The sequence below is a fragment of the Lutra lutra genome, chromosome X (genome assembly GCF_902655055.1).
Source record: "Lutra lutra chromosome X, mLutLut1.2, whole genome shotgun sequence".
NCBI classification, from domain to species: Eukaryota; Metazoa; Chordata; class Mammalia; order Carnivora; family Mustelidae; genus Lutra; species Lutra lutra.
In genome coordinates this window covers 98154193-98170402 of record NC_062296.1, presented here as the reverse complement: position 1 = coordinate 98170402, position 16210 = coordinate 98154193, and the positions used below count along the sequence as shown (strand labels likewise).

The following is a 16210-nucleotide window of genomic DNA, read 5'->3' as shown; positions in this document are numbered from 1 at the left end:
CTCATGCTGTAGACGTGATATAGGGTGAAGCTGTGGGGCAGGTGCCTGGGTTAGAGGGGAGGTAACCCCCCTCCCCAGGACACCTCTCTCCTCCTCGCCTTAGGTGACTTTACAGAGCAGGAAGCCCAACTGTTCTATTCCTGAGCAACAGGCACATCAACCCCCCTGCAGATAGATGTCCCTTGGACACCTCAGCTGGTGGGATGATGACCACCCTCTTTGATGGACCAAAGAGGGCCACAGAGAATGATAAGTTCTGGAAATAATTGTCTGGTCTTTCTGACCACTAGTCCTTGGGCTCTCCTATGGCCCCAGCCAAGAGTTACCTCCTGCCCATCTGGCCCATCTGGCAGACACTATTCTCCCTCTATGAGTCTCCAATGGCTCACAGGTCTCCTGTTCTAACACCAACTCCTACCCTGCATTTTCCTCCCAACCCTTCAAACTGTGTGTCCAACTTGTCCAGCTCTCCAGGGCAGCATTCCTGGGCACCCGCTGCCCCTGTGCACCCCTTTTCTCTGTACATTCAACAGGACTCATGAAATAGCAGAAGGTTTTAAACTGGCAGCTCCTGGGTCTACACCCAGCCACGGGCCTCCCTGTCCTGCCAGGCTCTGGACCGCAGACTTGAACTACTCCCTAAATTTGGCTTTGGCGCACGTCCATCCATTCAAGGATGCACACACTCACTCGTTCCCTTGTTCATGCCTTTGATGCATTCATTCACTCCCGTGCACACTGGTGCACGCGCGGATCTGGGCACTCCTGCAGTCGTCCCGTTACGCGTCCACGAACTCACGCGTTCCTGCGTGGAGCCCCCTCGTCCCCTCGCTCCTGGGTTCCCGCCTTCATTCACGCGCGCTTGCATTCGGTTGTTCCTGTGCCTGGTCAGTCACGCCTTCGTGCGCGCACATCCTCGCTAATGCTTCCACGCATGGTGCACCCCCGCATCTGTGCACGCGGCCCGTCACTCGCACATCCGAGTGCGGAGCGCACGGTCGCACCCACCCGCTCGCGGCGTCCTGCGGGCCCGCACAGCCGCACTCCTGCACGCGCACGCGCGCCCTCGCTCACGCACACACTCACTGGCGCCTCCGCCCATGCGCGCACGGATTCAACTGCTGAGGCGCCAAGGCTTCATTTATCTTGCCATCCTCTCCCGCGTCCCGGCGTGCGCCGGTGCCTGACTCCTTCCTTCGCCCACCCCCGGAGGCAGTAAGATCCAGTGCGCCGCCCTCCCTACGAGTAGGTTTCGCAGCGTGGCCTCTCCAGCGCAGTCGGCTGGCCTTGGGCCCAGGCTTCGGGGCCACAGCAAACATTTACTCTGGAGCGGGCTGGGTAAAGGTTAAATGTCCAAACCCCGACACCTCGGGCTCCCGGATTCCGCGGGGAGGGGGCCGCGGGGTCAGGGGCGGGGCGCGGGATCGGAAGGCGGCCGCGGGCCCAGTACGGCTCTCTCCCGGCCGCGGGACCCGCGGCAGGCGGCGCGCCGGGGAGGCTGGCTGGGGCTGCGGATCCTCGGTGGGGGACCCGCGCCCCAGAGGCCGAGCGGGGGTGGGGCCGGGCTTCCGGCGAGCGGCCAATCGCGGGGCGCAGGCCGCGGGTCCCTCCCAGCGCCGGCCGGGCCAGAGGCCGCGGGAGCACGCAGGAGGTGTAGGGGGCGAGGGGTTGCGGGGGGCTGGGGAGCAATTTGGGAAGGGCGCCCCGGGAGGTGCGGGAGCACTAGGGAGTCGCGGGACGGTGGGCGTGGGGAGGGCTGGGGCTGCGGGAGCGCGCAGGGAGTGCGGGGGCGTGGAGGCCGCCTGGTAGTGCTGGGGGCCCGGGGGGCGCAGGGCTGCCCGAGAGCCCACGGCCGAGGTGTGCAGGGAGCGCAGTGGGGTCCTCGCGAGAAAAGAGGTGACGGGGCCGCGGGGCCGGTGTGGGGCCGGGGCCCCCAGGAGCGCGGAGGAGGGGAGGGGCGCCGCCGGGGCGCGGGTGACTCCGGAGCAGTCGCGAAGTCGAGGGGCGCCGGGCCGGAGCCCAGGACAAACCAGAGACAAGAGAAAGTGGGGGCGCAGCGGCGACGCTTCTGAAACCCGGGCGGGCAAGGGCCTGAGGGTGTCCCAGGTCAGGGAGGACAAGCGGGGCGCAGAGGGTTGCAGGGGACTCTGGGGTCGAGGACGGGGCGTCGCGGGGAGCCTGGCTGTAAAGCAGAGGCTGCCCAGGAGCACGGAGTGTGAGGTGCAGGGCATGGGGTCGTGGGTGTGGCTTCGGTTCAGTAGCACACAGCTGACCCGGGGCGGATAAGAGGGGTGTGGGTTGGGGTACAGCTATGGGTGTCTGGAATGCTGAGCTGTCGCCTGCAGGCCTGGAAATCTGCGAGGGTCCCCTGGAGACCACGCCTCCGCTAGGCCCTGCCTCAGGCGGCAGAGTTCACCCACCACGCCCAAGAGAGCCCAGGCGCACTGCGGCCCCACTGTGCCCAAACCATGCCGGGTGAGTCTGCCAACGCTTTCCGTCCAGCCTCCCTGTTCCGACTGGTCCCTGTGAGATCCCTCTGCTCGGGGGAGGACCTCCCGCCTTTGCCTGCACAATCACCCCCAAGGCCCTCATCTCCTCAGTGCCTCCCCAGCATATCCCTGGGTTTGCAGAAACTGGCCCTGCCAGGCGCAGATGGAGATGGGCTGAGTCTCACCCGCCGGGAGGGGTCCATTTATAGCCTGGTCAGGGGGCCTCCAGATTCCTGAATTTCCCTTCTGTAAAACGCAGCCCTAGGACTTTACATGGGATTGTCTCTTGGGCATAAAATTTCACTGAGTGCTTTTCTGACCTACTGGTAGACAGATAGGAAGCTCATGTCCCTAAAAGTTTAGGAACACAGTGCCTTTGGGGTTTCCCAAGTTCAGACGACAGGTACACTTTGTTATTCCAGTAAAATTGAGATAACTCCCCCTGCCCCGCCCCCAACAGGGCAGCAAGCTTGGGATGGCCACAGGGCTGGGGGTTACAGCAAGGGCTGGCCCCCACCAAGGGTCAGATTCAGTCCTACGCACCTGCCTTCCAGGGGGCTTGTGGACATCCGATGTGGACAGTTCAGAGGGATAGAAATTAGATAATGGGATTGTGGCCTTAACCCATAAGAGAGAGGCATGTTCTGTTTTTATCAAGAAGACCTCCACCTTGCACCAGACCAGGCATGACCATCCATGAGCCGCCCCCCACACTTTTTTCTTAAACAACAGGTAACTTTGTCTCAGAGGAGCAATTTGGGAAAATCACGGAGCAGTTTCCATGCTGCGCTCTCCCTGTCTGGCCTCAGAAAGCAAAATGGTTGAGGCGGGCCCCAAGGCATGGTTTCCTGTGGTTCCTGCTGTAGGAATCTAGCTGGAGGAGAAGCAGAACGGTTTCTCTGTTCCCGGGAGCCGTTTGCAGGTCCCCAGAACGAAAACCACTTTCCCCCACACACCCACTAGGGTCCGTATAATGGTAGCATTCAATGAGCAACCTTTGGATGCATCTCCATCAGCCCTGGAATGTGCTCGAAGACCTGACATGGGTATTCGGGGAACAAACACCACCTTTGAGTAAAAGGGCAGGGACCGACGGGGAAGTCGGCCATGTTATTTCAGGGAGGGGGAGGGTGGATAGAAAATGCAGCGGGTGGAAGACGCACAAGGACCAGAAATGGATAAAAATGAAGCTTTCTCCCAGATTCGTTATGAAACTCTCAGCCACCACATGCTTTGGGTGGAACTTCATGTTGAGAGATTACGATTTTTTTTTTTTTCTTAAACCATTGCTTGGAGTACAGCCACTCGTGTTCTGTGTTTCTCCGAGTTCCCACCCTGGCGCCATGTTGGGGGACAGCGGACTCTAATTACAGTGTCCTGGGACAGTCACGGAGGTTCTTTGATGCCACCATGAGACTTGGTCATTGGTAACTTCTTAAAACCAAGAGTGTGTGGCCCCTGGAGACCTGTTAATGAATTTCCACCCTGTTACCTTAAAATCCACTGGTCTGTCTTTGTGCCTCTGATGGTGGCTCTTCTCCATGAGGGATCTCACAACATCAGGCGTGGGGCCCTGGTGGCCAGCCTTCAGACGGGCACGTCTTCCTCGCAGAGCGTGAGTTTGCGTGTTGGGGTCGCTGGAGAGAGGGGGTCTGCTCTCCTGGGGTGCTGTGGTGTCTCGCTGTTGACAGGACCACGAATCCATCCTAAGCAAGAACAGAGTTTACGCCTTTGTAGACCCAGCACTATCTCTATCCATCCTGCAAATCATGACGTGAGATGGGGCCCACAGGAGATGTGTCTGAAGGGTTCTCATTGAATTGGGAAGCTTTGGGACAAAAACCAGTCCTCGGTGTGTCACTTGGGGTCCCCAAAGCCCTCCCAGATGATGTGCTCCCCTCCATGAACCACGGAGCAGCTCTGCTCCCAGGACCTCCCGGCTTCCCCCTGCCTCACGTGTAACTCTTTCTCACATGGAAGCATCTGATGTGTTCAAACAAAGTAGGTCTGAAACATGAGATGGTTGGAAATCTAATTGTTCTGGTGTCTGGTTTGATAACTCTCCCGGGAAGGAGGCCCATATTTATCAACTATGGTTGAGTCAAAACAGACCCCGACAATTGGATTGCGGTTTCCTTAGTGATCACTGAGAGGATAAAGGAGGAGGAATAATCTAATTGGGTACTTTTCATGTCTTCCTATTACCTTCCATTCAGAAGGACCTCGATGTTCTCTTTAGAAATATCCAGCCGAGATGTGTTGTGAATTTGTTTTTCTTTGAGGAGGATCCAGTTTAAATTGTTGACATAGGAAATATGTAGCCAAGTTACAATGATGGAAATGGAGCCTGAGAGTGGAACCAGGTGATTGCTGGGCCATTTTCTCCAGTGTGGGTGTGGCATTACCGGGTCTGCTTCCCGAGTTTAATGCCCCCATTTATTAGGGTCCTAGGGCTGCCTTAACAAATCCCACAGATAGGATGCCTTAAAGAATATATATTGTTTTCCTCCCAGTCCTAGAAGCTGGGAATCTGAGATCCATGTGGGGCTGAGGCTGGGAGTCCGAGATCTAGGCAGGGCTGAGGCGGGTTCCCCCTGAGGTCTTTCTGCTTCGTGTGTAGACACCACATTCTCCCCATGTCCTCATGTGGTCATCCCTTTGTGTGTGTGTCTGTGTTCTCATCCCCTCTTCCTGTAAGGACCCCAATCTTGGCAGATCAGGACTCATGCCAATGACCTCAGTTTACCTCTTTCAAGACCCCATCTCCAAATATACCCATATTCTGAGGTCCTGGGAGTGAGGACTTCCTACGAGTTTGGCCAGGGGAGGGGAAACATATTTTAGCTCATAATATGCACTGATTACAGCAGTTACATTTATGTCCTTACGAAAATGCAGCAAAAACAGTGTATGCATTAACGAATTTTCGTGACTTTGCTCTTTGTGTTATATTCTGTCTGGTACTTTCCCTTGGGCTAATGCAGCTGCACCTTCCTCTTGTCTGGTCAATCATCCCGACATAGGGTGGTCTGTTCTGGACATGGGACTGTCTTGTCACCCTGAGGTCTCTAGAGGACCCCAGTCTTTGTTCCCATGTCTCAGATATGTCCATAGGGGGTTCTCCTACCCCTCAAACATCTCATAGATACAGGTAGATAGATATATGGTAGATAAGATGGATAGATGGATTGAGAGATATGATGGATGGATGGATGGATGGATGGATGGATAGATAGACACAGGGATGGATGGATAGATGGGTAGACGGATGGATGGATGGATAAATGGATGGATGATACATAAATAGACACAGGAATGGATGGATAGATGGATGGATGGATGGATGATAGATTCATAGACACAGGGATGGATGGATAGATGGATGGATGGATACGTGGATGGATAGATAGACATGATGGATGGATAGATGGATGATAGATTATAGATAGATGAATGGATGGATGGACTTATGGATGGATGAATGGTAAATAGGCAGATGTAAGAATGGATAGATAGATGGATGGATAAATGGATGGATAGATGATAGATGGATGGATGGATGGAAGGATGGATAGACAGGCAGATACATATATGCATACATACTTTGGGGGGCTGCAAAGTTGAGTTTGGAACTTTACTGTCTGGGAATAACCCACAACTCACAGTGGAGAGGCCAGGAGTTCGCAGACCCTTCTTAATTTGGGAAAGCGGCAGCAGCAGCATCAAGAACGGGCAGACAGGAGCCTGTTGTAACAGGCATATTTTGGAATTTACCCCCATGGAATGTATAAGGTCAAGGAGGTGGCCCCCCACCCTGGGAAGCAGACCTCAGAAGCTTGCGTTTTTCACGTTATATTTAGTGAGAATGCCAGTCCTTTGGGCCCTGCTTGGGGAGCCACTGGCTCGGGGAGGGGAGGACGCTCTGCTCTTTGAGAAGTGAGGTCTGTGTGTTCTCGCCCCACAGTGCATGCTGCGAATTTTAATTTCTGCACACAGCACGGGAGCCTGCACCGGATTTCTTTAAACTGTTGTCTCTCTCCTGGCAACACACTCCTGGGGGAGCAGGAATTAAGCTTGTTGGAAGTCCCCATGAAAGCTACCACCACCGCAAGGATGCGCTTAGACTGGAAATTGCCGTCAGTTGGATCCCCTGTTTGCATTTCTTCCCCTCCGAGTGAGACCCTGTGAAACTGGGCATAGTTTTGTGCTGTGTTGTTTTGTTCTGAGTTGGGCTGGCGTCTGGATCCTGGCTCAGATACTTGTGCGGTTGCTTACAGGTTTTGATTTGTTTGTGTCTCCAATTCAAGTGTTTGGGGTGAGTTTTTTTTTTACACTTGAATGCAGAGAAAATTAAGGCATCACACGCAGGCGCCTTATGCTGACTGTGTGTTTCTGTGTGTGTTTGTGTGTTTTCAAAGGGAAAAATGGGGGGGGCAGTGCCTGGGTGGCTCAGAGTCTTGATCTCAGAGTCATGAGTTCAAGCCCTATGTTGGGCAGATAGATTACTAAACATGGAAGGAAGAAAGGAAGGGAGGGAGGGAAGAAGGAAAAGAAGAAGGAAGGGAGGGAGGGAGGGAGCAGGAAGGACGTCAGTATAAACATTGGTAGACTATAGAGCAGTTACTCGGTTCAGCTGGTGAAGGTTCAGAGAGGGGTGACCACCAACCCTGGCACCTCCCGATTTCTACCAGGCACGTGACTGTGGTGTTTTTGTCCACACCCACAGTGTCTGACCAGGCGTTCGTGACTCTGGCCACCAATGACGTCTACTGCCAAGGCGCGCTGGTCCTGGGACAGTCCCTGAGGAACCAGCGTGCGACCAGGAAACTGGTGGTTCTCATCACCCCACAGGTGTCCAGTCTGCTCAGGTAAGTTGGGGAGATGCTCCAGTGCCCGACCAGTTCCTGTGGCTCTCAGAGGTCCCCAGAACCATCGGTGGATCTGGAATTCCCGCTGACTTAGCAGGCATTTGATGCTAGTCCACTCAGTTCATCATCAAAGGAAGCAAGTATTGTAGAGGAGGTGACAGGTTTAAGGTTGGAAGTCGGAGCACGTCACATGTGGTTCTGCAGACTCTTGCATGTGTAGAATGGGTTTCTGCATCCTTGTGCACCTCTGTTCCTGTGTGCCGTGTTCCCCGGGAAGATGAGTGGACGTTCCTACATGAGGCTGTGACATGTGCAAAGCTGTTCTGTGGTGGTGAGTGCATGCACTGACTTTATCACAATGGCTCAAAGCCATGTCTTGGGATTGCCATGCAGGGCTCGAGATGGGAGGTCAAGGATGAGTCCATGGTTAGGCTGACAGGATGGATGGCTATAGGTCCTTGAGTGCACGCTTGCAAATGTGGACACCTGAGTCTGTTGGCGCCCTAGTTCTGTAGAGCGGGTTGTGCATTCCAGCCTGAGTGTGAGTTCTTCCCATCTGTAGACACATGGACGGTGGTGTCCTCACAGTATCCTAAGTGGCACTAGTTCACTGGGGAGACCATTTGTTCCTTCTGGATGCTCCCAGGTGACCGATGTCATCTTGATGGAGCATATGCATGGAGACTTTTCTTGAAGGCGGCTGCTGTAGGAACAGCGTTTCAGAATTTGGGGCATCGTCCGGATGCCTGCAATATGGGGAACTTGCTGTTGGCCATGGGCAAACTTAAAGAATGATGAAAGTGTTTCGTGATAGACGCGTGGGCACGAGGTTCTTCCGGTTTGTCTTGGTTGTGGGCGGCGTGCACAGGGCCGTGGTACATGGGTGGGGTGAGCCTTGAAGGTAGGAGAGGAAGGTTAGAGGAGGCCTTTGTGAAGACCTGGGCTGGCAGACGAGAGTCAGGCTCTGCATGAGCAGCATTTGAGGACATGGGGAGGCCCAGAGTTTGCAGAAGCCTGGAAAAGTGTGCATGGGCTCATCTCTGGTATGAGCTCATCTCTGGCGTGGCCCACTCTGGTAAAGGGTTGTCCCACTTAGCAGGGGACACCAGGAAAGGGAGCTGGGGCAGTTGCTGGAATCCAGTGCAAGGACATGGGCCAGGGAGGGGTTTCCTGCTCTGTCCCTCCCTACGTCATTAAATGAGCCATGTCAGGTTCGCTTGGCCAGCTCTCAGGGCTGAGATCTGAAAGGCCCGTTCTGATTCGGACTAGGTAGTCTGAAGCAACGAGAACCCATCCTCTCCTTGACGAGGCGTCAGCCCACTTTTTGTATCAAGGTGAAGACAGAGAAGGATTTAACCCGCTGAGCTATACCCAGGCGCCCCAGGGAAGGATTTAAATCAATGCTGAGCATACAAAATGTTTCTCCAGGTGAAGGTGGGGACATCATACTCAAGTTCAGGGAGAGACGTATTCATAAAAAAAGTTAGTGTGTGGAACATAAGGACTTTGGAAAAGATCCGAGGGGCGCTTTTAATAAAATTCGTACAAGTAGAGACTTGTTGATACAAACGGAACTGCTAGGATGGGCTGAGTCGAAAGGGGTCCAGCCATGAGCTGTGGAAATGTTAACAGCAAATAAAAATTGCTAAAATACTAGACTTTTTAGAGACCCCATTCTATGACATCTTCCCTGCAGACTGAGAGAGTCATTGATATGGAAAATGTCAGGGGATTCCCACTATTTGAGCAGAAGTGTGGAGAGTAGGAAGCTTTAAAACAGAGGTGAGTCTGCTCCCAAGCTGAGAGCAAATGAAACCAGCTTGGAAACAAGGACGTTTGTGAAGAAAATTCCCCATGGTGAAGAAACACCAGAAAAAAATGGGTATCACCAGAGGGGAGCAAAGCAAATAAAGACCACAAACGTAGATGTCTGTGTACCGACGACTTTCTAAAGTTGTGATGACAAATATTTCTGGATACATCCAATAAGCCATCTGGCCAAGTTTATCTGTTATTGGCAGTTGATCAGAAGTGATTCTCAAGCATGTAGGTGCTTAGGGATTTTGCTACTAAAAGAAAAAAAAATTGTCATCTGCTGGGTGAACATTGTATCAAAACCCACAACTTAATGAGAAAGATCTTTCTGGAAGGACAAGGAGGAGAGTAAGAAAACCTGGTATTGAGGGTAAATAATCATCATAAATATATTTACTAAACTATACACATTTAAGAAGGACCCATGTTATCTGATGTATGTATTTTTTATCAAGTTTTTTTAAAATATTTTTTAAAATTTATTTGACAGAGATCACAAATAGGCAGAGAGGCAGGCAGAGAGAGAGGAGGAAGCAGGCTCCCTGCTGAGCAGAGAGCCCGATGCGGGGCTCGATCCCAGGACCCTGAGATCATGACCTGAGCCGAAGGCAGAGGCTTAACCCACTGAGCCACCCAGGTGCCCCTTAAGTTTTTATTTAAATTCCAGTTAGTTAACATACAGTATAACATTGGTTTCAAGTACACAATATAGTGATTCAGGACTTTGAAACATCACCTGGTGTTCATCATGACAAGTGACCCCCCCACCTTATCCCCATCACCTCCTTAACCCATCCCCCACCCACTTCCTCTATCTGGTATAGTTCTCTATTAATGCACAGAGTTATCAGATCACACGTAGAAGAAAGGAAAAGCAGAAACAGTCATACAGTTTTCTAAGTGTAACAATCCAGACAAGGAACCCTACATAATAAAGAGTAGAATTCACATTTCAGATACACTGCTCAAGATCCTTGGTGCGCCAACAATCACCATATAAAGCATATTAAAAAAACGCTACTTGATAACAAGCAAACACAAAGAACGGAAGAGGGAGAGTATTTTTATATAGTTTTCCTAGTATTTAACTCACAAATGAGGCAGACACGTGAGTAAATTGATCTAACGAATAATGCATGAGGTATCTCTTAAATGTTATGCATTATGTAAATGGTAATCTTTGTTCTCACCAGCCATGGACCACTTAGAAAAATTGATTTTATACTCTCAGTACGAGGAGGCATTTAATGTGTCACTTGGAGCAGGAATTGAAGGTTATAGTCTTTGACTCTACTGTAATAAAACTAGACATTAATGGCAAGCTGAATTTAAAACCAGCATTACCCTTGGACATTTTAAATCAGAAATTGCTAAACACTTCATAAGTGAACAAATCAAACCTTGAATTCTATGGTGCTTAAAAAAATATTTGCAATATGAATGCTACCTATAGAAACCAAAGGGGGAAACTAGAGGCATTCCAGAGAGAAACTTTAAAATCAGTGAAGAAATAAATTATTGAGGTCCCAAAACTCTTACACTAAAACAAACAAAAAATACAGAAGGCAAACAATACAAAAATTAAAATCAGTGAAGAAATTATCCAGTTGGAAAAAAATTTTAAACAAATAAAAAATACATAAGTCAAGAGAGAAGAGATTCATAAAAACTGAAAACGGGGAACAGGAAACAAGTCCAAGTGTTGGATTATCTAAGAGTAAATTAAGATGACAGAAAACACAAGTATCCAAAATTAAAGCGAAAAAGTAGTCATTTGCAAGCAACTTCGATTTTAAAAGCAAATAGGACACAGAGCACTTTGCTGGTGAGATTGATGAAGTACTCATTCTTATAGGGAAACTCAGATGACCCCGCATTGATACTAGAAGGCATAGAAAAGACTGTTCACCAGTACCCCAGGGTAGAAAGCAGAGAATGTTATCAAAGGCTTATCTAGTAGAAGGTTCTGAGCCCGGGCAGTTATAAAGAACATTCTATTACGTTGGGTACAATGAATGGATTTCCATGTGATAGGAGCTATCTCAGAGCCAAGGGAGGAAAAAAAAAAAAAAAAAGAATGTGTTCATTTATTTTAGGAAACCATCCTAATCTTGATACCCAAACTTGATTTACAGGTTTGGTTGTGTTTTACATGTAGATGAGAAAAGCCTTGACATACACAAGAGTAGGAAGACCATGCGAGGTATATCATAGGAAAATAAATGGTGCTCTAAGGAAGACAGTTCATGACCTCTGTATAATTCAGCATATCCATGCGTACCAAGATGAATTCAGGTAGATTATGAGTGTAAAGGTAAAATTTTTTAAGGATAGAAAAATCTTAGAAGTTAGTAACTCAGAGTATCTCAGCCTGGGCAGTACTGACATGTGGGGTTGGATGGCTCTCTGAGTTGGGACATCCTGGGCACTGGAGGGTGTGGAGCAGTGTCCCTGGTCTCCACCCACCATATGCTGGTAGGATCACCATCCACAACCAGTGTCTCCAGACCTTGCCATACATGGGTCATTCATCTCACTGACAGATTCATTCATCTGAATGTGGGGAAAACTGTCTTAAATGAAAGCAGAGGAGGCCACCAGGACCTCCATAGGTCAGAAATACTATGTGTAAAAGTAAAAGATCAAACAAATCAACTAAGGGACACATTTACAAAATCTATCATGGGGAGGAGGCTTGTTAGTCTATATAATAGCCAAAGAAGTCTTAAAACCAAGTGTCACAAATGGACGATGGATCTCACAATGGTGGAGGGTATGAGCCATCAGTATGTCTATGGGGGATATTTATGACTAGCTAGGTTGGTCTTTGTAAATGCTGGTGTTTTGGAGGGCAGATCTCTGTCTTTGACATCGAATGACATCATTAGACTAGACGCAAATTGGCTAAAACCCATTCTCTCAAAAGTGTTTCAACTTAATCAATCAGTACAGTATATTTCCTCTTGCCAAAGATGAGCTCTTCAGCCCCTAGAGAGAAACGCATCCCTTGTGTCCAAACGCCTGACCTTCAGAGTCAGACCAGAGGCTCGAGCAGACGCAGAGCGGGGTATGCTGTCCTGAGGGACCAAGATGGGAAACATGGGGTCTTTCTTGTTTGCCTACTGGCCCATCAGTCCCCCTGGTGATTGGAGGAAGTCATACTTGTTTCATAGAATGGTCCTGATAAAGCCAAAAGGACCCCGGAAGAACACATGACTGTGTCCTCCATTCCTGTCTCCTCAGGGTCCATAAAAGCTCTCCGCACCGACTTTCTTCAGTCTTCTGGTCCACTCAAGATGAACTGTAAAATATTCAGAAACATCCAGGAATCTTGGGAAGGTTCAGTGTTACAGAACGAGTTAGCATTTATAGGACCCATTACATACTTTGTAATCACTGGGAGAGCTGAGGAACAGTGCCCTGTGGTCCAGTGACAAATAGTGACAGGTGACCGAAAGTGACCAAGGGTGTGGGTAGGAGGACCACCACTCTGTTTTTCTAGGCTGTGTGGCCCAAGGGCAGAGTTGGGTAATATTTCTGCAAAGAGTTTCAAGTTGTAGTCTTGAGATTTCATTCCCAGCCCAGGCACTTATTTTGAGAAAACAGGCAGAGCTGAACAAAGGGACTTGGGGACATACATCACAGTCTATTTGTAGCAACATGGAGTGATATTTCTTTTGCCTTCCACCCTCCCCACCCCCGCTCCCGGATCTTTATACAACCCTAAGGATGCCATAAATTCCATAAATAACTGGGTTGAAAGCAAGGGAACCTTGGCGATGAGATAGTGCTTTCTCAGAGATGGAGGTACTTTTAATAGCCTTTGATAAAAAAGCACCAAAAAATATAAGTTTTTTTTATATATAACAGATAGATCCCGGAAGCACCAACATCTGCTTCCTAATGGAAGTTTCAAAAGGAGTGAAAGAGAGAGAACAAATTGTAGGAATTAACTCCTCTCCTATTTCGGTTCTGAGAATGCTGGCCCTCGAGTGTCAAGCAGAATGACCGGACACACATGTCGATACCCAGGGGTGGTGTTAACAGAGCACCAAGAACAGAGAAAGGCACTAAAAGCATTTCAGCATCGGTCAGGTTGAGAGAGCAGATGTCTCAGATTTTCTGGAGCAAAGTAATTTCATGTGTGTGTCTACAAAAGTATGGTTGATGTAGCATAGTACGTTAGTTTCCAGTGTACGGCATGGTGATTTGACATTCTGTGCATTACAGAATGCTCACCGCAATAAGTAGGGTCACTGTACAGAATTTTGATGGTATTATTTCTACATCCCCTGGGCTGTACTCTTCACCCCTGTGACTTACTCGCTTTTTTTTTTTTTAATTTTTATTTATTTATTTGAGAGAGAATGAGTGAGAGAGAGCATGAGAGAGGAGAAGGTCAGAGGGAGAAGCAGACTCCCCAAGGAGCTGGGAGCCTGATGTGGGACTCGATCCTGGAAGTCCGGGATCATGACCTGAGCCTAAGGCAGTCGCTCAACCAACTGAGCCACCCAGGTGCCCTTACTCGCTTTATAATGGGAAGTTTGTACCTCTTAATCCCTCTCACCTGTTTCACTCCTACCCCCACCATCCTCCCAGGAGGGGGGGGGCAAAATAATTTTGCAATGAGTTTTCTGTATCTAGCCAAATCTGGGCAATTCAAAAGCAAATTAAAGATGTTCCACATACATAACAGCTTGAAGATTTTATGCCTGGATGATGTTTGGGGACAGAATTACTTGAGGATATCCTCAAGCACAGTGAATTGTAAATCCAAGGAAGAAAAACTTAGAATAAAGATGTAATACTAAGCCAATAATATGAGTAAAACTCAAAGTTAATTGTAACTGTGTTGAGCCATAGTTATGAAAATAATCTGGGATTTGCACTCCACGCAGAGGTGAATGAGGGGGACAGAGGGACAGACGTGAACATAGGCTGATGTTCCTGTCTCATCTGGGGTGAAGATAGAGATGCTGATTTTCTTTGCATTCAGTAGAGAATATAAGTTTTAAATATATGTGTCGAAATATGAGGGTGGTAACCATCAGAAGACTAGAAAGGATATGTACAACTTCCCAAGCTTTAATGGAAAATGCATGGAATGTGGGAAAAAATGTAATCCTTGCAGTGGACGGTGGGAAAGGATTAGAAAGAAGAAGAGACTCTAATACACATAAAAAAAAGGGGGGGGAATAAAACTGTAGGACTCCGCTCAGATATATCAATGATCATACTAAAGGTGAACGGGTTTAAAACCCCATTTAAAGGAGAGAGAAGTAGACATAAAATCCAACCGTATCCTAGACATGCACAGGAGGCAACTTCAATCACAACACAAAATGTTGAAAATAAAGGATGCCTTTGATAGTATATGATTCTGTTCCCAACCAGGGCTTAGTTATTATACCTGCCCTTGTGACTTTCCATCTATGACCTTTTCTCCTTCTTTCCTCATGTGTCATGACCTTAACATTTTCAAGGAGTACTAATCATTAGTTTTATAGAATTTGGGGGGCTTGCATTTGTCCACTATTTTTTCAGTAGTAGACTGAAGTTATGGGATGTTTTTGTGTTCTGTTACTTGATCATAGCATTAAGGTATTATCTGTGGGGTTATGATTTTTGTCTTTGTAATGGATGGACACCTTGGAGGAGATACTTTCAACATATGAAAACATGCTGTTTCTTTCAAAACCTTTAGCCATTCATTTTAGCATCCATCAGTGAACCTTGTCAGCCGTCATTATTACGGTGGTGTTAGCCTAATGGTGATTTTCTGTTTCCTTCATTTCTAATTCATTTTGTATTTGGAATTCTTCTTTAAGGAATTGCTGCTCCTTCTTTCCCATTTACTTATTTATTCAATTATGTTATTATTATGGACCCATGAATATCCATTTTATATTATATTTGTTTGTTTTTTTGTTTTCTGTTTGTTGTTTGTTATTTGTTTTGTTATTCAAATTCCTGATTGACTCGCCGTATCCTTTTGACATGCCCTCATCTTTTTTTGGCTCTTCCTTAATTTTTCGTCATCACAAAACATTCCAACCTATAATGAAGTAGAATTTAAGTCAAAAAAAAAAAAAGAGAGAAAAGGGAAAAAGGAATAGAGGAAAGTTTCATTTTGATAAAAAGTACAGTCTGCCAAAATTTGAGTCTTGAACTTGTATGCAACTAACAATGTAGGTTTTGAAGACACGAAGTAAAAACTGATGGGAGATTGTAGTGGCCATCTGTCAGTTTCTACCTGCTCAGCATTCATTCCCATGTCCCATGCCATTTTCAAAGAGAATTACCTTCCTAAGGGATGATTGGAATCAGTCTACCTAAGACAGTTGGGTACAGTTGTCAAGATGTTCAAGTTTGCGTAACGTTTAAGTATGAGTGGAAAGTATGGAAACTCCATGGGAAAAATAAAGGCTGAACATGAAGATTGCCATGATTTTGATGGGGTTTTGGATCCATGCTTCATGTGTGTGTAGCAAAGGGATGTCATCTTGAAGGGATAGGATGTCCTGTGTTGAATGTTCCCTTGCTCTGCTAGTATCTAGTGTGTGTCTTTCCAGGGTTATCCTCTCGAAGGTGTTTGATGAGGTAATTGAGGTGAACCTGATCGACAGTGCAGACTACATCCACCTGGCCTTTCTGAAGAGGCCTGAGCTTGGGGTCACGCTCACCAAGCTTCACTGTTGGACCCTCACCCATTATAGCAAGTGTGTCTTCCTGGATGCAGATACTCTGGTGAGTACAAGGGAATGATGAGGACGAGATGCTCTACTTGATAAGGAACCCCTCAGAGACAATGCCTTTTCCTTTTTAAGGACGCTGTTATTGTTTACGTGTGGATTCCCAGCAAATAACATGCAACGGTGTCACCAGCCTTGCCATTCAGTGCATCAAAATCAGCTATAACACAATGCTAGCCCTGCTCTGACCCTGCCTAGGACACTAACAGATTTGAAGGCATGCTCCTTCCCTAGGAGGGCTTTATAATTGCATGATCTTATCTACACAAAATAGAATAATTAGAAA

At 48.2% G+C, this 16210-nt stretch overlaps 1 protein-coding gene across 11 annotated transcripts in view; it reads left to right on the top strand.

Annotated features, from left to right (window-relative positions):
- Window positions 1-1189: 1189 nt before the first annotated feature.
- GYG2 (glycogenin 2) overlaps window positions 1190-16210 on the top strand; it is a 37119-nt gene continuing 22098 nt past the window's right edge. For 2 of the 11 annotated variants that reach the window (XM_047716427.1, XM_047716426.1), the window contains exons 1-4: window positions 1429-1651; window positions 2346-2475; window positions 7216-7357; window positions 15745-15919. In XM_047716427.1, the coding sequence (XP_047572383.1) occupies window positions 2469-2475; window positions 7216-7357; window positions 15745-15919 (324 nt within the window). In that variant the 5' untranslated portion in view covers window positions 1429-1651; window positions 2346-2468. The other 9 variants (XM_047716420.1, XM_047716417.1, XM_047716425.1 and 6 more) reach the window with 9 other exon arrangements.